This window comes from Athene cunicularia, assembly GCF_003259725.1.
Source record: "Athene cunicularia isolate RWA chromosome 3 unlocalized genomic scaffold, athCun1 chr3_part1, whole genome shotgun sequence".
Taxonomy (NCBI): domain Eukaryota; kingdom Metazoa; phylum Chordata; class Aves; order Strigiformes; family Strigidae; genus Athene; species Athene cunicularia.
Window position 1 is genome coordinate 82,442,751 of NW_020799097.1, and position 25,179 is coordinate 82,467,929.

A 25,179-nucleotide genomic window follows, 5' to 3' on the forward strand; every position below is an offset into this window, starting at 1 on the left:
CTAGTAAATATCTTTATTTCTCTCGGTTCTGTGACTTCACCAGAAAGTATAGATTTCTTCTCAAATAAACTTTAAGTTTTAAGACATTTTACTAGCTATTAGTTACATGAAAGATGCATTTCAGATAGAATTCAGGAATACCTTTCAAAAACAAATTTTCTGTGCTATTATTATGCCAGGATGTCTGATGTTGAAAAACTTTACAGTATTTTTGTTTCCAAGTATATTTCTCCCTTCTTCCTAAGTATTACATTGAGTTTATTACATACAGAATTTGGGGTGAGGGTCTGTAAGCTTCTCTGTGTACTATGTTTGCTTGTAGACATATACCTTCCCTACCCTCCCATCTCCTTCCCACAGTTACAGTAAAAGCTGTCCCTAAGTTACACACTCTAGAATCAAATGAATCATGTACTTGCATATTTCCATCTTTAAGCCAACAGGAAATTGGATATCAAACTTGTTTTTAAAATCTAGATTTTACTTCTCTTCCCTCTTTGCCACTAGGTGCACTTTCAAAAATTAATAGCTTCTGATATAGTTTAGGTTAGGATAAAACTTAAAAATGTATTAGACAGTGCTTTACATACATTGGTATACTAGTCTATTTTTTGTCTCACATAACGCTACTAAATTAACTTCAGTTTATCAGGATTCCAGTAGAAAAGGTCAGAATCTTTCCTGGAGAAAAGGACACATTCATAGTCTGAATAAACCTCCATATATTATATTAAACATCTATTTAATTAGTTCAACAATATATAAGACAGTTTCTATTTCTAAGTAAATCTCTCAAGCCCTATTTTGGAAAGGTAGTTTTTATGAAGACCATTCTAAGAGGAAAAGGGAAGAAACATCAGAAAACTAAGCAGTCTAATTCCCACAGAGAAGTGACATGTCAATCTGTTAAACATTCCTGACTCACTTTAGCATGAGCAATGAAGAGGCCAAGAGTATGTCACATTGGACAAAGATTTTTATTTGTTTCTACATACTTTGGCTTGTTAAAGATCATAACTCATCAACAGAGAGCCTTTACTTTCTATGGCTTATGAATCTAGGATTACATTTTATGTTATTTAAGCATTTACCTTGTTGCCAGCCCTGCAATAGCCAAGTATTGCCTACAGTCCAGATAAAACTTGTGTTCTGATCAGTTAGATCACAGCTCTGTACAGAATTAGCATGTTTTCAATTAATAAATATAAAATCAACCAACCTGGATTTAAGCAACACAGGGAGCATCTGCAAATAAATCTGAAGTACTTCAGAAGGCAAACACTGGCTGTGGTAATTGCATGTGTGTTTATCTGCTGTAGTTAGCCTGAGTTGTTGAGCATGGCAAGCTAGCTCAACCCCTCTCTGAAGCACGGTATTATAAATACAGTTATATAGTTTCCACTGGACCACTGCATTTCCCTTTTGAATTAAGTGGCAAATATGACTTGCAATCTGCATGCCGCGTAGTTTGTCTTCTTCAAAAACAACGTCCTGATAAGCTTCCAATGCATCCCATCTCAACAACATATCTTCAGATCCACTGCTAGGCAGAATTCCCTGAACTCTGCAAGAGGAACTAGATGCAAGACCAGCATCGCTAGAGTTGCCCTGCAAAGCATCTTCCAGCTGAGCAAGTTGATCACAGTCAACAGTACATATATTGCATGACGCCTGTGTAATTTTTGGAGAAACTTCTGCTCCACCCAGTTGATCCAATATAAACTTGTTAAGGATGTTCAGTATGTGTTGTTGAAAGTTTTTTAATATTGGTAACTTGGAAGCACGAAGCAATGGGACAATTACTGACTTTGGATCCATACAACAGCATATTCCTACATTATGTACACCCGAGAGAATCTGAACACAGGTACTGCTCAAAGAAACTTGTTGCAACAAGTGCAAACACTGGTGTGCACAAATGGCAATGCAACAGCATCTGTCAGGATAATTAACTTCTCCATCAGCAGTTTCAAAAGGGCTTTTGGAAGCTTGGTTTTTAAAAGCAGATACAGAGAGCCCAGAGAGATCTCTGTGGTGATGCATGAAGTGAGAGTACTCACATCGTCTGTGCCGCTTTCTTGTACACATTGATTGATGGAGCTGCTCCGATTTCACTTTTTTGACAGTGCTGATTATTTTCATGATGCTATTGATTAGGGCTTTCAGATGCTCTGAGGCTTCCTCAGTTACTCCCTCGTTCTTCATACACAGCCATTCCATTTGAAGCACTGTTACTTCAAACAGCTTAAATCCCTGATGCTGTATGAACTCATGAACCAGATCTATAGCTTGGCTAAAGTAGAATGGATTGGAGGCTGCACTTTGTAGACAGCAGATCAAAATCTGCAAGACCCCTTCTATAACCTCAGGTAGAAGCAAGGCTCTGTGACAGTATCTAGAAAATATGCACTCATCCTGAACCAGCTGCTGTAGTGTTTTCTTGTATCCTGGAACAAAAGGATCAGGTTGCTTTTCCAAGCTAATTCTGATTTTTAATGCTGCTTTAAGTAAGTCTGTTAAATTTCTGCGTAAATTGTCAGGCATTGTGTCTGTGTTGCTAATGTCTAAAGACATAAGATGCAGCACTGTTCGAAAGAGCATCCTTTGGATCAGAGCCACAGGTTCTTCTGTCCACCCTGCAGAAACTACTTCATTTTCCGTGTTACTACTTACATTGCAACAATCTCCAAATCCTGATAAGAACTCAGTCAACGTGGGCACCACACTAGCTGAAAGAGTAGAACTGTGATTCAAAGCAATATCAAATTTGCACACCTTTTCTAGGAGAGACAGTAAGACACGGCATAAGTCAAAAGGAGAATTATCCATGTTGCTCTCAGCAGTTCCTGCAGCTGGTTCATTCAAAATCTCTGGGTTTAACTCATGTGCTGGAACAATTTTGCTGGAATTTTCTAGATTAGGGGCATCAGGATTAGAATTTGGTACTACTTCTGCTGGTAGGCAATCACTTCTACTTACAGGGTAGCTGTCCCTAGCTGGGTATGTTAAAAAAGGCTGAAGTAACTGGGAGCGTCTGTGTTTCATTATTACAGTAGTCTTGTCATCAGAATTGCCTTCTGAATCTGAAGTGGACAGCTGAGATCTTCTTGCATCTCGCACTGAATAACGATGGGTGGTTTTGCGCAGACGTCCACTTTTTCGAGATCGAGGATTTAGTTTCACAGAAGTCTGAAGAGATGAACGAGTGCTTCCATCTAACCCTAGTTTTTCCTGAGTAGATTTCATGGAACTTGAATTATTCTCTTTGGTCAGGCATATGTCTACTGTGAAGGGTATATTAAAATCTGTTGAAACAAAGATAAACAAAAAGAAACATCAAATGCACATTGAGGTTAAGGAACATTATAAGCATGTAAACATTAAAGCATTTTTCCTAATTTTATAGTTTAATACTTCCAGCTTAAAAATGTGAAACAAATTAGTTTCTTAATAGGTCATGGTCTTGCATATACCTGTGTCTGACATTCAGTATAAAAGAGCAAGCAACAATTCACATTTAGGAACCATACTGGCTATTTTCAAAGTCTAGACAAATTAGTTCATTTTCTAATCAGGATTAGGCAAAAGTGTGTTACAGGGTTTCCTAAAACTTTTTTGTACTCATAGCTATTCCATTCTCTTAAGAAAGGATGTTATCAAGGTAGATAAAAGAACTTTTCAGTAAGTAAAAGGAAGAAAGCTTAGTCTGAAAATCTTTTAGCCTGTTACAGATAGAATATAAAGGAAAAATATAGCTGCAAGCCTCTAGTTGTATTCAATTTAAATTTGGATAAATTCGACATACTAATATAGTAGAAGCAGACTATCAATCAGCAGGATACCAACTCCAAGACCTCCTCCATTACTCTAGCTATGGAAGCAGTTTTAAGTAGTTACTCAAGCAATATTTACTTTGTGTATATCATTTGATATATTTGTAGTCTCATGATAAGCATTGCCAAAGAGCCCTATCCCACAACAAATGAAGAAAATCTAAGGGGAGGGAAAAGAGGCCTTTTTCAGTTTGATGACCCATTGTCACTTTTTGCAATTCAGCTGCTAGAGGAACTGGGAACTCAGTCCTCTTAGAATGCACGAAGAAATTGTTATCATACTAGGGGTAACAAAAAAAAAATTCTCTACTTAGAAACAGTGCAGATCTTCACATATACAGACCTCAGTCTTTATTTCAGCGTTGCTCTAAACCCAAAAAACAGAAATAAAAGTAGTGGATTTTAAAATAGTCAGGGACAAGAGGCATATGGAAAGGAATAATGTTTAGGGTGCTGAGTATTTCCACAAAAAAAGACAAGACAAAAACCCCCCAGTTTCAAGTACGCAGTATATAATAGCAAATAAAAAATTTAAATCTGATTCGATGGGCAAGATTTTGATGAATAAAATGTAAGTACTACCAGTTCATTTATATTGGTAAACTCAGATCAAACTGTCAAAAAAAGCCAGCAGATAAAAACTATGTTCTTGCATAAAATCCATTGTCATTTTTAAGTAGTGACAGAACTCCTTCTGGATGCTTTGGGCAGTAAAATACCTAGTATAAAACAACTCTAAGTATCCACCATCCAGTAAAAGTTCAGTATTTAGAAAAATGTGATACTTAATAACAGCCCTCACTGCCACAAAACCCCAAAAGCCCATGCAATAACTACAATCATTAATCAAACTGAAAAAAAAAAGATGCTTCCACGTGCAGGCATGACTGTGCCTTGTTGTTTCATAGTCATAGTTGTGATGCTTAAGGAAGAAACATCATCTGCTTTGAAGGCAGAAAACAAAGCAGGAGTACTTTATCAAACAAAGGCTATTTCTTGCACAGAAAGAAAAAAGCTGCCTAATACAGGTGGATTTATTTCAGTCCAAGAGGAAAAAGTTCCTCATGCACAACTGAATACATCATGTTAATGCATCAGTGCTATGAGGAAAATTTGTAGAATTAAAAACTGTACATTATGCAGAGTACAAAAACATCTTAAAACCTATTTACACAACATTTTAAACTAAACCTGGAAAAGTCACTAAAGTCACTGAAGATAACCAAAACATTTAGTTCAAGCATTGAAAGCAGGAGCAATAAAAGAATGATGCAACCAAGCAAACAGGAAAGTTCATTATATAATAGCGCTGTGAAACTGGCACTTTAAATACTTCAAGTCTACAAACATTAACAAAAGCCTTTGGTTTGCTGAAGTTTACAACAGCAAAATTGGCAGAGCTTGAGGTAAGAATCTTTAGGAACTTAGACAAGGTAATTTCATTTGTTTCATCTTTGTTTTAATCCTCTAATAGGGAAAAGAATGCATCAGACAAATGCATGAGGCCAAAGTTAAAAAACCCACAAAACCAAAGTAATTGCTACCATTTCCTGGTTCAGCTCTTGCACAGAGTATATTTTATATCATGCCTTTCACTTCTTTAATTCAATTTAAACTGCCTCTTTGGCAGTTGAAACCTTGTGATTCAACCCCTCAATTAGCACATCAGTTTGACACAGAACATATTTTCTAAGGAATGAAGTCTGGATCTGTTCACAATCATCCAGTATTACTCTATTTTTCAGGGCCTGCCTCCCTAATTACATTATACTTCTTTCATACTCTGTTGTCCACTGTTTGGCTTTAAGCTTCTTCTCTACTTCCCATTTCTTCAATTTCAGGAGAAAAAGTCTGTCTCATTCTGTCTCTGTCCAATCTAGTGTCAGCATCTTCTGTTTTTAAGAAGAATTAGTATTTTTTTACCCTTCTACTCAAGAAATACTTCACATTAGCAAACATCATACACTCTTTCAAATATCCTTTCCCCCAAAGTAACCTGAAAATAAAAAATTTCTCATCACCAAGTTCAGCTACAGAGTGATGTGAACATTGCCTTTCATACCAAACAAGAGCCTTCACCTTCTCTGTACAATTTTGATCTTCCTTGTATGTTGACAGAACATTGGTATTTGAGTTTAAATTCTCTGCAGAACCACATCTTTGTTTTATGTTAAGAGGGTAAGTGTTACAATGAACTACTATTTAGTTGGGAGTCCTAGGCTCTGTACTAATACACAAATCACTGTTAGGTCCTTAATACTCTAAGTGGTAAAGCATACCTATTGCTTTTTCTTCTTGGACAGGGATTTTCCACACCAATGGCAGAAGTGACAGCAGGAGGGTGAGAAGTTCTTCCCGACATGTCAACTCCTATGTTAGAAACAAAATAGAACCAAAAGTTTTAGCACTTTTAAAAAATAGACTAACCTTCTTTATTTTACAAAGCTACTCAACATTCAGTTCCCCACGCCTTTCTGCTATTCATCGCAAAAACGACCAAACTGCAGACTACTACTAGAACAAATCACAAAGCATCTAAGACATGTTACACCTCTGAAATCTTTCTATACAAAACTCTCCTAATCCCTTTTTTGGAAGGGATTCCTCACCCAAAGAACAAAACTAGAGTAGTCAAAAGCAAGTAAATTGTTGATTTAAACAAAGCCAACATGAAGCCCAAGACAAATTTGAAACATCTGTAGTTACAAAAACGTAACTTTGGAAGAACTTCATGGGAATCATTCTGCGTTCTCCAAAATCACACTTTTAAGCAAATGAAAAAGCTTACATTTATCAAGTGATGTTATTGACTCATAATAAAAAGGTGAAGTTGTATAGGAGGAAAGAGGGAAGGTTACTCCTAATTAAAAAAAAAACCCAAAAAACAGGAAAAATAGTCAAAACCTCCCACTCCTGCTGGGATTCTAAGACTTCAACACTAAGAATGTCAATGCAGATAGGTGCAGTAGAAGGCACAGAATTCAGACACAATTCCATTACTGGGTGCTATGCAGCATTATCAGAATGGTGTCAGTCCTAAAGATCAAAAATTTTCAAACACAAAAAGCTGACTTGAGCATTTTGACAGTTATCATTTAGGGATATACAGCTGAAGCAACACCCTTCTGCAAAAATTCAAAATAGCAATGAAGTTAAAATATATGGTGATAAGCAGCTTAGTTATATAGAGCACACTAGTAGATAATTTAATTTAAATAGTCTTATCAGACAAATTAAGATATTTTAAAAGAGTCTAAAACTATTGATGCAATACAATTAGACATAAAACCTAAGATTTTTCAAAATCATTCTCACAAGTCTTCTGATACTGAAGGTATTCTCAGCAGGACTAATTAGGAATGGGAAGCACAATATAGCATTCAAAGCACAATAGTAAGACCGTAAAAAGCAAAATAACTTTCAGTGGTACACTTCAGAATTTGATTTTCCTCATTAATCAAGTTACTCTTCTGTTGTTGCTGAATGACAGAATACAACTGCAGCATATTCTTTTGAATTCCTAGTCTTCATAATTAACTCATACACTCTACCATAAAAAGGCAAGTCAGAACCAAGAAGAACATGTGCCAGACAAATTGACACAGTCAAAGCTCAACACAAATTATAGCCAGGGAAAAAAAACACATTACTTGATCAATAGTAGAGTTCAGTGTGGTAAGCAAAATAAACCCACGGCCTTGAACCAAGTATTGCCCCAGTGCTGCCATATGAGTTTCTTCTTCTTCATCTTCCTTGGCCTCTGCTCTCTGGACCACTGCATTGCACAGTCTGTTGACATCTGTCAAGAATTCCCGTGCCAGTGAGTTACTGGCACTGCTCATGTCTGAGCTGCAAATAGAGGAAAGTACAGAAATTAAATCCATCAGAAAATACATTCCTTATGGAAAAAATGCTCGGGGAAGAGAGGAGTGTTTCTTCCCTGTATCCCTCCCTCCCCTCACCAAAGGATGGAATGGTCTATAGGACTGAGAAATCAACATACCAAGGTAGGGAGTGAGAAGGATGAGCTTAGAGAATTTCATTTATTTCAGTGAAACTTTAGCTAACAGCCTACATCCCCAAACACTCATTTTATAAACCCATCAGGTAAAAGCCCATGACACACAGCATTCCCTCCTACTGCATAAATAAAAGCTAATTACTTCATTTCAGCTTTCTTTGTCACCTAGATGTAAGCTTTAATCTTTGTCTGCTTCTAAAAAGGTATTTGAACTGAAGCATAAGGGGAAGACAGGCAGCTCTTGCACAACATAGTACAGAAAACATGATCCTTAATAGTTTATTTGAATACATTTTCTACCCTGTTATATATTCCAACAGTTTTCAAACTGTTTCAAGAGCAAAAATAATTAAGATAAATATGGGAGTTTCACAAATACAATACTTTAGATTTACCAGCCCTCATGGTGTTTTCCTTCAAGCAAGGGTGAGTGGGTGGCAGTCACTACTGAAGTCTGCTTAATTCAACATACAATTCTCCTGTATGTGTTCAGGAGAAAATATAAAAAGCTGATTCCCAAACTGATTAATTCTACCTTAGATAAGGCACACAAGGTACTCATACACTTTGTCTATTCAATTCTATCTTATAAAACCACTTTAATATAGTACACAGTCAGCACTAGTATGTGTTGAAAAGTTTAAAATAAAAACAAGCAAGACCAAAGAAATGCAAGAGTCAGCTGTAGAAAAATATCAAGAGGATTACTGAAAAAAAACAAACAAAAGTAAGAATCAGTGATGGCAACTATAGAAACAAGAACATTTAATCCACATAAAACCCACTTAATAAATACTACAGCATATTTAACTCTATGTCTATATAAACAGCTGCACTCAAAACTTGTATTTTCATCATGTCCAAGCACAGAACATGCAAAAAGAGCCAAATATATTTAAATATTATATTGAAAGTTAACAGGTGAATCAACACTGCTTGATTGAAAAATATTTACATGCAATTATTAGGTCAAAAATAAGACTTTGTAAGAAAGAGCAAGTTTGTTAGCATTAATGGTACAAAAAGCTCCTTTTAGGGGCAAGACTAAGTCCTTACACATAAAATGACATTTTCTGTAGGAGTAACAGGAAGTTTCTTACCAGAATTACTTTGCCAGTTTAACACATTTATCTCCTATATGGAAGAAAAATACTCTGGAAATACCACCCTTGGTTCACCTGTATTTAAAAAAAAAAAATAAAAAAAATCATTGTTAACTATGCAATTTCATCGTTTTTAAAATTATTTTTGTAACAGCTCTTTGAAGTTTATGAAGAGTCCCTGAGGGTTTCTGCATTTTTTTGAGCTTTAAAGCTTTAGTTTTCACATTTAGCTTATGATTCTGCACAACCAAAATTCTATTAGAGAAAATAATTTGTTAACTTAGCTTACATGCACAAAGTTAATTAGTTTTTAAAATGTAAAATAAGCTAGGTATGTACAGAGTTTAAACATTTCCCCCTAGAAACAGTATAAATTGAGTGATCACTAACTGCATATATAATACTTCAAGCACTTGCAGCTCTGGGTACCAGTGATAGATAGTATGAGAATCTGAATTGTGTAGTCAGGTCCTGATGTAAGTGCGTTTTAAATATGCTGTTCTCCTTTGTCCTGACAGATAACCAGTCTTCATTACCTTAAAGACAGGGGAAACATTAAAATTGGGAAGGAAGAGCACTACATCTGAACTGTAGAGTCCACCAAAGAAATTTAGGAGTTGTTTCTCTTCTAAGCTTTTAACCCCCTCCAGTCCTAACAGAAGATCAGAACAGGCAACGCATTTTGGGTTTTTTTTTTTTCCCCTAAAAGGAATACGTTAAACTACCTGTTCTGAGCTGTAACTAGCAATGCAGAAAAGACTAAGATAACAATAGGGAGAAGTAATCTCCCAATGGTCAAAAATAGCAAGACAGTTACCCCTACTACATGCTTTCACAAAAAAGTCAAAACCAATACATAACACCAGTCCTGTCTTAGTGAACTCTGCAGAGAGAGCAAAAAGTTTCTGTAACAACTCCATGAAAATGACTGCTATAGAAAGTATGCATTCATAAAGCCCCAACATTCCATATTCCTTGCTGTAAGATAACCTGTCAGAGTTTATCAATTTTTCATTTGAAAACTTCAAGTTTCTAGTTATCGCAGTTCCCCTCATCCTTAGAGCGTGTTCAATTCAAGAAAAAAAAATTAATCCTCCTGAAATACTCTTATTTACTTAAACAAGATTGAAGAACTCCTTAAACATGCTTTAAATCCTAATGTATGGTTTAGCCTGACTGGTTGAATACTTTCTCTGCTGTTTCCTAGACGATAGACACTAATAATTGCAGAGGCAATGTTTATTTCTGCAACTTTTCAGCTTTTTGTTCAATATTTGAAAATGTTAACAAGTGCTAACTACTTAGCCATTCAATGGTAACAGGACTTCTTACCAGTCTTCCTTACACTTAACTTGTTTTTTAAATTAGTGTTAGAATACTCATGTTCAGCATCATTGGACACATTTGAACTGAGCTCAGTTTCTAACAAAGCCCTAAAATTCTCAGAAGTTATATTCACTGACACATCAGGCACATACAGAGTTCAAACCCACGTTTACTGAAGTATTCACAGATTGCGGTTCTCCAGTTGCAAGCTAGTCTAAATACCAAACCCCTCATTCTCTAGACATAGTGAAGAACCAAAAATGCATTTGCTATCAGGAATGCAAAGGGTAGCAACCAAGAAAAGCCTCAAACATTCAACTACCAAGGCCTCTAAGTGAGTGCTCTTCCACAATTAATGGGCGGGTGGGGAGGTGGCAATAGCAAAAGAGAAAGGAAAGACTACCTTCATTTTAGTATTCTCAGGTGACAATTAAATAAAAACTTCAACTCCAATCTTAAAATTGTGACAGGCATGCCCATTACATGAAAGACCTCCTTCAGGGAGGAGGGAAATACTACAAGTTCCCCAGGCAAGCTCCTAATAGTTGTAGTAATTTGGCTTCCTTTGAGTGCTTGGGAACAAGAAGTTTCATCCACAGCCTCACAGAAAATCAACCAATCCATACAGCTAGCATTCACAATTCATTGCAACTGAATAGCTTGCAGTTCTGCAGTTGTACTAGACTATTACATTATGTAAAACGATGCTGCCCATCACGTTTTAGTGTCCTTCCACCTGGAACCTCAGTCTCCAGGTTTCCTGCATTGCTTGCACATGGATTTAACATATATGACCTTATTCTACCAAAAGGGTGAATTCTCAACGTCAGTGGTAAGATAAAGTACTATTTTGTTGATGCTAATGCAAAAAGACATCAAGCATCTCTTCTTAATGCAAGAATTTAATATATAGTTGGTAAGGAATTAAGATGTTCTCATTCTACAGAAAAAAAAAATCATGAAGAGATACCATGCAGTGTAATGAGGCACTTTTACAAGTACTTGTTCCAACAAGTGCTAGCTATTTCTCAGTTGTACCTGTTTCTTTTTCTGCAATTAAGTTCTGAAACAGTCTGACAGTACACATGTAACTTTGGAAACAGTTTCAGATATATCATGATTCATCCCATCTTGAAGCTAGAGACAAAGAACAATACAAAGGAGAACTGAAAAATAATTAAGAAGAATCAAAAAAAAAGTTGTATCTGCACAGACAACCTTCTTCCCTTTTGTATTTGTTACCTGACAAGACCTGAGCACTTAAGGCACATTGCTTTTCAAAGAACTCAGTGAACAACTTAACCTGCTGATGCTGTAACACAGCAAATACTCTGTAGAGGTGTGGGTTTATTTTTAGAAACAACAAATCCACCTGCACTCTAAGGTTTCAGCTTTCTTGTTGCCTTCTGTTACAGATTGTGGTACGCTGATACTACATCCTACATAGCACAGCATTTCATCTTACTCCAAGAAAGTATGCCAACCAATTTGGTTTACGTAGGTACTACTCTAATGTAGAATTTTTCTTTTGTTTGAAGTAACACATCTTTAATTGCTGTGGTGCCTGGTAGTATGGAAGCAGATGCCGTACAAAACATTTGTACTGAGGTAGAGTGCCTTAACCTGTCTTTGGATTTCAGGGATGTCATCTTAACTATGGAAAAAAGCAGAAACTGAAATATCACACATTTACTAAGCCACAAGAGAGCAGAAAGAAACCTACCAGAATCTCAGTTCACCACTGCTGAGTACAGTCTCAGTGGGACTGTTAGTTTTGGAATATACAGTGTGTCAGATAGTTAGCCCTGAAAAAAAATTCACATTCTTAAATTCCATTTCACCCTCTAGAAGAATACAATCATCATATTGCATAAAAGCCACCTCAAACAGATAGTATTTACTTCTAAAAGGAAAAAATCCACAAGCTTTAAAAAGAATAAATCACTTAACCATGAATGATCAGACATTCACATATAACCGGCCCTCTTCATGCCCATCTTTACAATCCTCAATTCAGTTTGTATCATGTCTGCCCTCTGGCCCCTTTCTGTACAAGCTCTCAAGGGACATATTTTCTATTTGCTCCTGTGGTATAATTTTCTGCACTTGAAACTTGTCTTTTCTCTGGACTTCTTCCCATTTTTATGAAGCTGCTCATCATCCAAGCATCTTCAAGTATAGGAATACCTTGTACTTACTTCAGTGTACTTTAAGTCTTTAGAAGAAAAATACCAAATCTATTCTTTAAATAATTTAAAGGATGAAACTTAAAAATAAGACCAATTTAGCAGTCTTTGATACTAAATCATGAACATACTAACACTTTATGGTGCTAATGATTAGATGGTATTATGTCTATCAGTGTAACTTGGGGAAGGAAGAAAATGCAACAAAATCTTAATGTCAGAGCTAATATTTGGTACATGAGAGTGAACCGAGCCTTTTATTTGATTACATTTTCAGTAATGCATTGCCCAGAAAGGCCTGGAATGTCCAGTAATACAATAAACTATATTAATTATTAGAATGCTGCTGTAGTAATTTAGTAAAATGCAGTACTATGCCAAATGAAGTCAAAATGCCAGAATACTAATTTAAATTCTTACTTTCAGTAACTGTTGTCCAACAGCTACAGCAAAAGGAGAGGCAGAAGTTTGGTGAGTCTCCAGTTGATACAATAGCCTGAGTTAGTGCTCTAATAAACCTACCTTGCCACTTTATTTTTAATCTTTTTAAAAGTGATTTTATAGTACTAGTAAAAAAAGCAACTACTTAAGCCATCTCTATTTGTTGTGAAGTAGATGTCAGACTTCAAATTGCTCATTAGCAAATAGTTGTATTTGTCTAAAATGACCATGCTACAGAGTGCTTTTCATATAACTGCAGTCAGACTTGAGTGCCTGTGTAAAAAAAGGGATAATGCACCTAAGGAGGCACACATAGCACATACTAGCCACCCGCAAACAATTTCCTGAAGTTAGCTACATTATCTTCAATAAAAGCAGTCTTGACTACCAGGTTATATGAGTATCCTACTGCACTAAAGGAATGACAGCTACACTCATAAGAAAAACAAACTTACAAGAAGCTGTTTACAGCTGATGCAAAGAGGAGTAGAGAATGTGTACCCACACGAAGTCATTAATTTTGACAACAATGTAATTTCTATAAGCCATTGTATAATACAGTTATTTCTGGCCTCCAATCCAAAACTTGTAGCCCTTTTACCCATTCTTTAGAATAAAGTATCTGGGAATACAAGTCACCACTGGTCAATAAATGCTACATTTACTTTACACAGTATTCATTCCATTTAGAAATTACTTATCCCAGTCTCACTGTTTGTACTTGGCATTTATGCTCTGGAGAACATGCTTGTGACCCCTTCAATGATTTTAACATTAATATGAATAGATCAACAACTATTTCAATCAGGTTTACTTTGGGATTAAACTCTCAATTTAAACTCAAGCTTCTGTTAGCAGACGATAGGCATAGTGAAGAGCACTGGCACCTTATGAACACTAAAACACTCGATAACAGGTTTTTGCAATTGTAGGACAGATTGACAGGTTTATTATTACAGAAACTTAAGTTTATCTTGTTAGTAGCAGACACCAAATTTGACTGCCTTCTGTTTAAAGACATTTGTTAACAATAACATTAAGGGAATACTACAATTAATTCCTCTGTGCCAACTGGAGAAGGAAAACAAAGTAGAGCATATGAGAGTGCAATAGAAAAATATGTATCTAGCATGGCCTGGAAAAAACCTGGAACATATCCTACAGGGCTGCCTTGAGATCTCTACTTGGTGGTGAAATGCAGGTAAAGCCTCAAGCTAACACATATCTGAAAAAAGCATTCTTCCTTTTCTGTCCTTTTGACATTACTCAAAACTTTAAAGAGGTTAGAAACAAATACAGCTGACATTGCTGAAGTAGGTTACAGAGCAGGAGCAACACACAAACCTTTAAGAAAACAGGAACCTGTAATTCAAGCAGAGAATCAATAGCTTGAGACACGATGATGCCTTGTTTTACCAATGCAAGGCAATCAGCCAAATGCACAGCCTATAAATGGCAGTGAACATTTGCTAACCATCCAATAACCCTGATGTTCAAAAACATGAGAAAACAAGAGCAAAACCAAGACACTTCCAAGTTTGGTTCATTCTCAAAACAGACATACCAGACAACACTCCATCTCTGCAGAAGAACTCCTACTTACTCATATGTCAATTTTCTTGGCACAGTTCCACTTCTGAGAAAGTCCTTGATTTCATCAAGGAGTTCAGTAACTAGCTTTTAGTCTTCTGTGTAACCCACTATATCAATACCATTGCCAAACAAGTTAGTCAGAATCCCTCTCCCCAGAATAAAGAAACAAGTGAAAACCAAAAACACTTAGTTTTACATAAATATCACATGCACTGTCCTTTAGCAAGGGAAAAGTATGTTAAGTTCACAAGATGGTAAACAAGTATTATTTTAATGAACACTGAGTGGTATGTTGAGACCTTCAGAGCAATCATGTTGCTGTATATACAACTGTGTTTATGTATGTTTACTCTTACTAATGCCACTTTTATGTAAAAATCAAAAGTATACTTAACTCACACCTCAGCTGTGTGGGATGCTTGTCTTGTAATACCCAAAGTCTGAGAGGCCTGCTTCTACAAGTATCTCAAGCCTCCTGTAAGTATGTAGTCTACTTATGTTCTGCTACCTAGCTATTAAAACAAAATTTAATCCATGAAGCTCAGTGTTTATACAATCAGAGAATTAGAAAATTTCTACCTTTAAGTGGATGTGAAAGCATTATATGATACACTAAAAAAAGACATAATCTTAAGGAATTATAGCATCTGTGCTTGCTGAAAAAAACAGTCCTTAAAGAAACAGAAATACTCATTTTCATATTGTGTATAGTTAGGAAACATTGACAGCTAACCAGCCATTCCTAGTGTAGAATAGGAATATCAAGGTAAAAAACAAACAAGATCAGACAAATGCTATGCTAGATTTGGCCAAATTAAAGAAACAGGCACTTTCCAAAACACGTATCATATATATATAAACAAGTTAACAAATCTGTAATTAGCAAACATACCTAAGGCTATAGGCACCTACAGACACACAAAGTGGCATTACATGTACAGACAGGTCAACTTCTCAGAAACAATTTCAGAGACATCATTCTTCTGATTGTGACAGACCTGTGGTGCACCACATGTGAGGTAAGTGGGAAAGAAAACCCAAACCCTTCCTTACCCCAGAATTATCATTTGCCATGTATTTTCAGGCCTCAGCAGTTTTTTGACAGTTAAAATTAAACTCCTGGATAATTTCTTTGGGAACAAAATTTGTTCCACACTACTCTTCCCAAATCTGGACAGTGTATTTTTTTTTGAAGCAATTTAAAATGTATTTGCTACAGTTTAATCTGGTTCTGGTGATATATTCTGACCACAAGTGTTTAAATTGGCTCTCCCCAACATGACTATTTCTAGAATCTCACTGTTCCTTAGCATAATTATTGGTAACAACAGCTATGAATGCATGATAGAAGTACAACTCAGAAAGGTGTAACAGATTAACATATACACAATAGTCTTGTTTACATACAGCTAAAAAATAAATCCCATTTACCCAAAATTCAGTTTTCCTGTTCAACCAAAGTGTGATCTTAGGATATTACTTCCATTAAATGAACTCTGATTTACATCCCCAGTGTTTCTACTGTATACTGTCATTTCATTATTCTGTGTATTTGACAGACGTCAGTCCCTTAAATGGAAAACCTACTAACAACCCTCAACTGCATAAGATTGTCCTACAAGGCCAATGGGGACTATCAACTCAGAATAGCAATTTTCTAACTTATTAGCTGCCACTGACTATAAAAACTAGTAGCAGTACACAGGTAATCAGAAACCAAGGAAGGACAGCATTAAGATATAAGCTGTGTTAACAAGGTTGACAAAATACGAATTTATCAAAAACAGAAAAGAGAACTTGTCAAGGAAAGAGCAAGTGATGCAGGATCCAAGTGCCCCAAAAGGAAGCCAGTTCACATCCAAACTGCAGACTTTTTCACACATAAGCAATGCACCAGAGATCTACAAATAAAGTTGACCGTATGCAGTTTGTATAGTGTTATAGAGGTCTGTAATTCCAAAAGTCAAAACCATGATCATTATGATTATAATGAATATTCCACTTCTGACAGCCATCATCACAAACCTACTGGCAAAAATTAGGATTTCAGCAACAGCCTAAACCTACCAGGGCTTCACACTTCAGGCAAAGAATACATGGCAAAGTCCATACTAGGGTACAGTAGAGGCCAAACTACATATTACTCAAACCTCACAAGCTTTAGAGATTGAGAGGGCTAACATCCCTCTCATCCCAGCTCCTCAAGTGCTAGTTGTTCTCACACCACATCTGCAACACAATACCTCCTGGAACATGGACAGCAGCTTTCCACATGTCTTACATGAAATCCCTAGCATAATTTTGTATAGCAATTTTGAGTTAATTGGTCTACTTTGTCAGAAGAGTAATTTTATAAGATTGTCTCATTAAGGTCAATGCAGTGAATTTTTGATACAGTTTTTTGCGTATCATAAGCTACTGAAACATTCACAGCAGTGAAACTACAAATTCTTGTCCTACTTGATTGTGTCAGTATTCACATCATGATTTCTTCATCATTTTAAAGTCTACTTGCAAAAAACTCATTTGTATTACCTGTTTAACTCATGATGGGGCCTTTACAAGTAGTACATTGTCACTGTAATTTCAGGATGCTTAAAAAGTTTGCTAAACTTAACATATACAGCACAAGCAAACCCTATGCCGACTTCATATTTACTTCTTAGAAAGTACTGTTACATTAAGGACTAGAATTAAATGTCAACTGTCTACTTATATACCACACTATCAAAAAACTTTGACATGTACCATTATGTAAGAAAGGGGAAGGGAAAACATGTTGGCAGAAAAACAGTATGGTTTTTAATATTTTGGTTTTATGTCATCCTCAATTTTTCCACATATAAATACCTACTTGATATATCTGACCCTTACTTGGAAAAAATGTTAGATTAGATTAAGATTTTCAGGAGTCTTTAGTGCAAAGTTTTTAGAACTGTTTACTGCAATAATGACCAATGCAAGCTGTTGTAATAGAACAGAGCAATGCAATACCAACTACTGTGTGCTAAAAAAAAAAAAAGGCACCAGAGATTAAGTGATCAATGCTAGGAAAGTAGTTCTTGCTAGAATTCAGCAGGTTACCAGGTTCTGCCTTGAGCTATGAAGATCTGTATACCCTTTACAAGTTAACAGATTATCAACAGTTTCCTCCTTTTGAGTCTGGATGAAATATCATTGAGATAGTTGATGGTGAAGAATCCCACAGGATAGCTGCATATTACACAAGTGGGTCAGCTTCTCAACTTAACATGGAATTTTGTTTAGTCATCAAACAATGCAAAACACATGTGAATGCATTCTTGCTGAGCTTGAAATCAAGCTAAAAAATTAGATGATTCATCTACAAGATAAAAAGTACAGCACTAATGAAAGACAGGCTCTCAACCAACCACCTACACTCAAGTAATGCATTAACACTGTACATACGTTATACTCAAGTTTATGCTTAGCTTGTGGTCTTGTACTATCCAAAGTCAGTAACTACAATATAGTTGTTAGCCACGTGAAATCCATTCCAGTTCATTTAAAATTTGCATATTTCAGACCACTGCATGCAGGCACAGAGAATAAACATGCCTTAGACTAGGCATGGGGGCATTCAAAGATAATGATTGCAACATTAACTGTGTTAGAAATATGCTTGCTATCACAGAAACTGGCTAAAATGCACTGAAGAATACCAAGAACACCATGAAAATGCAAGAGACAAGCTTTGCTAGCAGAATTGAAAACACTGATCTGTTCCAGATCTTGTCTCAAGTGCCAGAGGACAACCCCTGTAAGAAACACATGGTACTAGAGAATGATACTGACAAGTATGCTACCACAAGACAGAATCTATGTGGAAAATAAGCTCTGAAACACCAGCAAGTTCTCCCAAAAGAAAACTGAACAATCAATATCTGTGAAACATTCAGCAGCAAAAAGGCTGAAATAGCATAGCTCCCACATAAGCCTTGCTCTGAACACTACTTGGAGGGCTAAGAAGTACTTACCCTGAAACAGACTACAAAGTAAGTCTTGACGGCTATGACTGCACAGTAATGACTAAATCTAAAGATCAAGACTAACCTCCACAGACTGTAGAGTGAAAGGAAAGAAGGCATCTAAAACAGAAGGTAAGTCAAAAGTTCAGGGCCTCTCCAGTAGCAAGCCTACACAGACCAGCCCTGCATGACCAAGCAGACTTTCTGAATACCCTCTTACATTAACCTGCAGTACAGCAGAGAGTGTGGTCTCCAAGTACAACTGGGAAAAACACTGTAGTTGTGACCACACTACAAGTACACAGACCACACTGCACGTATCTGGAAATTATTTTAAACAAACACCAAATGTACCATTCAAATAATGATCCGGAGAACCATACCAGTCTTTTTGTAATTTATAAGATTATGCATTTTGATTGCACTAATACTCAGAGAGATAGAAGAGGCAAAAAAACCTGAGCAGTACCTTGAGGCACTCTTGCTGAATGGATATGAATGAGAAAAGGCTATTCCTGAAACAAAAAGCTTAGTAGTTAAGAGGAATAAAACTAGAAAGTAAAGTGCATAAGATAAATTTTGGCATTGTGTCTAAAGTACCCACTAAGAGCAATTAAGTAAGAGGGTAAGGTCAATGATCAAAGTTTAAAAAAAAGTCACTGATGGGCAGAAGATTAATTCTGCTTCTGGAACTGGGCAGTGAAGTCCATATTTTCTATAAGCAGTCAGATGCAGATAAGACAGCAAGTAGCTATTCTGAAGGTGATATTAAAAAATTACCTAAATATCTGAGAGCTTCATACACAGGTATTCCAGTCAAGCTCAGTCTGCCAGCTTCTTTATAAAGTGCAAACAGCTTTGGTTGCTTTAGGGAGGCAGAAGACCCTGTACTTCTCCCAGGCTTTACAACAGAGGGATTTGTTCCAGTTGTGCTGACCCCTCTTGCACTGAACCAGCCCCAGAAGACCCAGTCAACAATCAAAAGAACTACAGGCAAAATGACTCACATCTTACTTCAGGTAGCTTTTCTCCAGTGGGAATGCAAATAAGGAACAGCTGGGATTTTTATTTTAATCTTGAAGTTTAAGCAGCAATCTAAATTAGTCAAGCAATATAAACTCCAAGATAGAAACTATAATCAATATTTATACATAATTTCACTAATAATGACTGAGTATAAAGTTTTCCAGTATACCTATTACCAGATAAATATTTAAGAAAATTCTGAACCACTGAAGGAAAGAAACCTTGAATCCATCCACAACGTAAAAAATAGCCAAGCTTCATGTTTAAGCAGTACCAAAACTATAGATGTCTATCACACATGCACACACAAACAAGATTTTACACTGCTGAGAGATGACTGGGGAGATGAAGCATGCCAGATGAAGGCTACATACACAGCCAAGAAGTATTTTCAGTAACCAAACATCATATGATAATTTTTTCTGCAAATGTTAAGGATTTAGCAGGACGCCAATAATCAAATTGACTTTGTAACTGAAGTAATTTAGGCTTCTAAAAATAGTTCTAGATTAATTAGGAGTACCTTCTGGAGTTGAAGAGACCCTACACATAGCATTTCATCTATATATGCAGACACATAAAGGAAATTCTGCTTTCCTTTGATCTTTTGTTAACTGAAACTACAAACCAAGAATGAAACTACACATTCTTGAGTGACTCAAATCTCCCCTTGTAATTGAAAGATGCAAGTAATAAAGATAAATATATATGAGGTAGCACACACAGTTTTACACTTTAGGGCTTCTGGTTTGTTTTCAGCAAGTCAGAAATGTTTGTTCTCCATTGTTTGAAATTACAATTGTTAAACTCTCTTGCCTTCCAATAAAAATAGGAAGGTGAAAGACTTGGGTTTTTTGGTTAATTTTAAGACTATTTCAGCATCTGAATTACTGAATCAAAACTGGACAAATTTCAGCTCTTGAAATATTATAATCAAAGTATATTGCTGGACTTCCATCAATTCCTACAATATACTTATGAGCTATCAGGAATATTTTCTTAAACCTTAAATATTTTCCTTACTGACTTTTCCAGAATTGAGAACTATTCATCCCTTCAAGATTGCTGCTTGTTACTCATTACTCATTTTAGTTAATACACTAAAAACTAACCAAATCAGTTGTTTACTGAGGTTAACAGATCTAGTTAGATGCTTTTTGTCACTTATTTCCCCCACCCCCACCCAAGAACACAAATCTCCAGTAAATGCCTCCACAATACTAAAGAGGAATAGATTGTCAGGCATTTTCTTAAATAAAACTGGACAAACTTAACATCAGTTTTAATGCTTCCAATGAAGCCTTGCATTTGACAGTAATTTCTTCTGATATTTCATCTTCCCAATCTTCTCAGAAAGGTTTTTCTCTAGTTAGAAGTCTAAATAACCAGGAACTCTCTCCTCTCATCTCACATTTAGTACTTCATGCTCTCATACTTTGCCACGGAGCACAGTGATGCTTTTAACTGAAATCAATGAGCTCAACTTTCTGGATGCAGAAAAAGAGGGGGAAAAAATTGCATAAACATGAGGATTAGCTGAGATTGTCAAATGCTTGCTCAACCACTCTAACACAGACAGGGTTTAACAGACACTCCTCTTCTACCATCTTTTACAAACCAGTATTCATCACTTTTGCCGGCTACTTCCCACCCTTCAAATTATCCAGAAAGTGCAGAAAAGCTCTTTCACTATGTAAGAGTAACTCTCACAGTGCCTCAGCTCCACATGGCTCAAGAGCCTTATACAAACAGAAGTGTCACAGATGCCTGCACTGAACTGAACAACACTGAACTACACAAGCTCAAAAGACCACCTTTTCAGCGCTTATCCACTGCGTGGCCAGTGCAAAATGCCACCCACAGTAACAGCAGGCAGTAGTTATTTATGGTGCAGACAAGAGCTAAGAAATAAAGTCAAAGAAGCAAAAGAGTGGAAGCCCTGCTCTTCTGTAACACACCAAAATACCTCAGATTCTGAATATGAAAAAAGATTAAATGTGCAGTGGTGACTAATAAAGCTAGTAGAACCTGAAAGAAATATCCACAACAAAGATACAGTAGAAGTTTCAGCACTTAAAGGTATCAAGATACAGCACTATTCCAGGACTTCCTACATTGATCACAGTATTACATACCTATCCCTTCTTCAACATACATAAGCTACATTTTGCATTTAATTTTGTTCCGTCTTGCTCTCACACTCAGCGATCGGATTTAAGCTGTATCGTCACACAGAGAATAGCATAGTTACCTAAATCACACTATCAAGACTCATACTTTTACTCAATAGCACCAAAAAAACCCAACTCCTAAGAAAAAAAGGATTTTAATCAGACCCCAGGCTGCAAACAAGAACTATAAAGAGCTAATAGTTTATAGCAGGAAAAAACCTCAAGACTGCACATAGCATCTTCTCCTTTCCCTTCTTCACACATTCCACTATCACTTCTGCAGAGTGCTTTATCTGGAGGCAAGACATTCCCATGCACTAATTTCAACAAGTCCACGAAAGACATGTTCAAATGCAAGTCCAGAATCCAAACAGGAAAAGAAAATCTGAATCTAATGCATACCATGCTGCCTTATTACTTTTTCTCAAATGACCAAGACAACTGAAGCAGACAGCTTGTTGACCCTAAGCAGAAGCCCCCACCTCCTGAGGAGCAGCCAGGGTACAGTTAAACAGGCAGCTCAGCCCACCCGACACCTCACAACTAACAAGGTGTTTCTATTCCTCCCCAGGTACTCTTCCCCTCCTCTTCCTCCAGTTCTGCACTCATCCAGTTCCTTGTCGATGTGACTCATCTCCACAGGTTTGCAGAAAACTAGCTTTTTCAGCTGGATTTTGTTGTTGTTGTTGAATTGTGTTGAGGGATCCAGGCAGTTGTCACTGCCAGCAAAGGGAAGAAGGCAAGAGGGAGATCTCCCCCTTCAGCAGTAACAAGCTGCTCAATCAGCTTAGACAGCTCAGACAAATCAGTCCAGGTGACAGAAGAGAAACAACCACAGATCTCTTCTGCTTGATCTTGTTCCATTCCAAAAGCAAGTATATCATCTCCAGATCAGTGCTATCGCAGGAGCTGATAGCACCAATGACACCAGCTCAATTACTTGATACTGTCTACTTATCAGCCTTCATCAAGCAATAATTTGCTAGAGTAACTGACATTTTCACAACTGTCTCTGCACTGGAAAAGAAAGCAAGAGTCAAAGTAATCCCATACATATATACATACCGCTCTCCCCCTGGAGCATATTACAATCCTTTTCCAACATTATAATCCAATTTTCCAACAAGTACAACAAAAAAAGATGACCATAAAGTTGAATCAACAATATAAAATAGTGATATCTAGGCAACAGCTACTACAGTTCTTCACTAAGCCCACGGAGTCTGCCATCTTCTCAAAAAGGAATAAAGTGGCTATTAGTGAGGTCTTGTTGATTACGGACAGTCACTCCAAAGAACCTAAATTCACCTGCAGAGGACAAGCAAGCATGTTCTGGACAGCAAGTACTCCCTGGTGCACCAGAATCTGCTTACAAAATAATCATTTCACCTTACATTGCCTCTGATCCCTTCTGCCTCCAAAAGACAAGTATCAAAACCAGTTTTGCTTCAAAATTCCTCTATGTGCAACACCATCATATTTGAAAAGAGACCACCATAACAACGGAAAAAAATCTTCAAATACAAAGGAAATTAGACCCCTGCATAAGCTACATGGGTGTACAACTGTATATTAATAGGGACACAGATGCTCTATTAGACAAGTCACTGACAATAAAAATGTCGAACTGATAGCCCCCTGAAGTGTTTGTTCATATTTCATAGTATTTGCTTACACTCTTTGAGCTTAACTGTAAAGAGAAATATATAAAAGCAGCAACTTACTTTTAGTAAATGTTAAGAATGTAGTTTCTCTTTTCTAATGTTCACATATTAAGTAACTTTCCAACAAATCCTATACTATTGTTCAAGATGCTTACAGTCTCTTATTGTCTTAAACTGCTCTAGAAACTGTTGTGGAAGCATACAAAAAAATCTAACAGGGTCTAGGAGGAAGCAAAACAAGCATTTAAGAATCTTAATTAAATGGTTAGTAACTTAACAGAAAAACTTACAATTAAACACTTTTAATGTAAACCTGTCTTTCAGTACAGTAAAAAACAAGGGAAGAAGAGAGGGAGTGGCAATAAAAAAAACCTCCTCTTAACTTACTGTATACACTCTTACAAACAAAGTAACAACTGTCTTCCTGAAATCTCATTTATTATTAACTTTAGAAGTGAGGCATTGAAAGCTATGTGCTCTTAGCTTGCAAGATTCTCTATCCAAAGCACAATAAAGAAGAAAGAAGCGTAAAATTAAAATACCCCAGGAAAAGCTGGTAGATTTTTTCTTATCAATGACAATATAAGAAATCTTCATTCACTCTATTTTAAACACCCACCTGAAACTCTCAGATCCAGTAAACCACGGATTTTCTAAGATATCCAAGAGAATGCACTGTTGGTCTGTGAGTCTACAGTTAAAGGCAAAAAGGAGACTCAGAGTATTTCCCTGACTCCTTACCACACTGTAGTCCTGTTGGGATAAAAGCTCCATGTGGACGTGGTCTCTCGTCCAAGCAAGCAAATTCAGATCCTTCCTTCAGGAAGGGTTAAGTGTTCCAGACATCTCTTTTCTGCTACCTAGCATAAGATTATGATAAACACGACTAGAACAAATCTGCTTGCTAGTTTTTCTGCCAAAGGTTGTCCCACCACCTCAGAGGCAACAGTACAATTCTGTTAGCGAGACAAGCTAAATTTCTCTAGATCCTTATACTGAACTCTTACTGATTCATGCAGCACTACAACTAAAATGGAAAAGAAAATGTCTCCCATCCAGATTTTCTTCTCTAGCCAGTTCCCATTTATAACCACATTAGATGCTTTTCCAACTCCTAGGCTACCACACTGAGTCATCTGATCCTCCTGAATTTCTTCCAATTGCTCTGCTCTCTGATACAAGAAGTCTTAGTCTCACTTCCAGGGATGCACCTGCCTTCTCTCTCACTGTATAAGTAAGCAACAGGCAGCTCTTCAGTTCATTTGGGGATAACAGGTAAGGTCCAATTCTTAGATTACTTTTTTTCCCCTCGAAATAGTATCTTCACCCATTCTTTCCCATGTACAGAGAACATCTAGAAGAGTTCTCATCGCTCCTCTGTCCACTCCTTTCAATCTTTATTTTTATAAAAAAAGCATAGTTCGGGTGAAGTGCCGCGACTGTTATCACGTTTCCGTGAACGGCCCACACCTGCTTTCTTGCAACTGTTATCTCCCATCTCCACCAAACGCCTTGTTGACAGCGAGGCTTTGTGCTCCGGTTTTGCACAACCGCGCCGCAAAGCGCAGCCCGCCCTAGGACAGAGCCCACAGTACGTCGGTACCGCGGGGCGGCATGGGACACCACCCCGCACACACGGAGCCTCAAATGTCGCCTTTCGGTAGCAGCGGTGGCCACAAGTTCGGAAGGAGCACGCCGGGCCACCCACCGCCTCATACACAGCCCCCACGCGCGGGGAGCCAGCCCCGACTCCCGCCCCTAAGAAACACGGGGGCTCCCAGCGCACACACCACCAGTGCCAACCCCTCCCGCCGCCGGCGGCCACC

At 37.1% G+C, this 25,179-nt stretch overlaps 1 protein-coding gene across 1 annotated transcript in view; it reads right to left on the minus strand.

Moving 5' to 3' along the window:
• The window catches only part of LYST (lysosomal trafficking regulator), a 92,764-nt gene that overhangs the window by 58,507 nt on the left and 9,078 nt on the right, over positions 1-25,179 (minus strand). Inside the window, exons 2-5 of the mRNA XM_026845820.1 lie at positions 8,955-9,032; positions 7,484-7,682; positions 6,113-6,203; positions 1,220-3,305 (exon numbers count right to left, since the gene is read on the minus strand). Coding sequence (XP_026701621.1) covers positions 1,220-3,305; positions 6,113-6,203; positions 7,484-7,675 — 2,369 coding nt within the window. The 5' untranslated portion in view covers positions 7,676-7,682; positions 8,955-9,032. The remainder of the gene's footprint in view (positions 1-1,219; positions 3,306-6,112; positions 6,204-7,483; positions 7,683-8,954; positions 9,033-25,179) is intronic.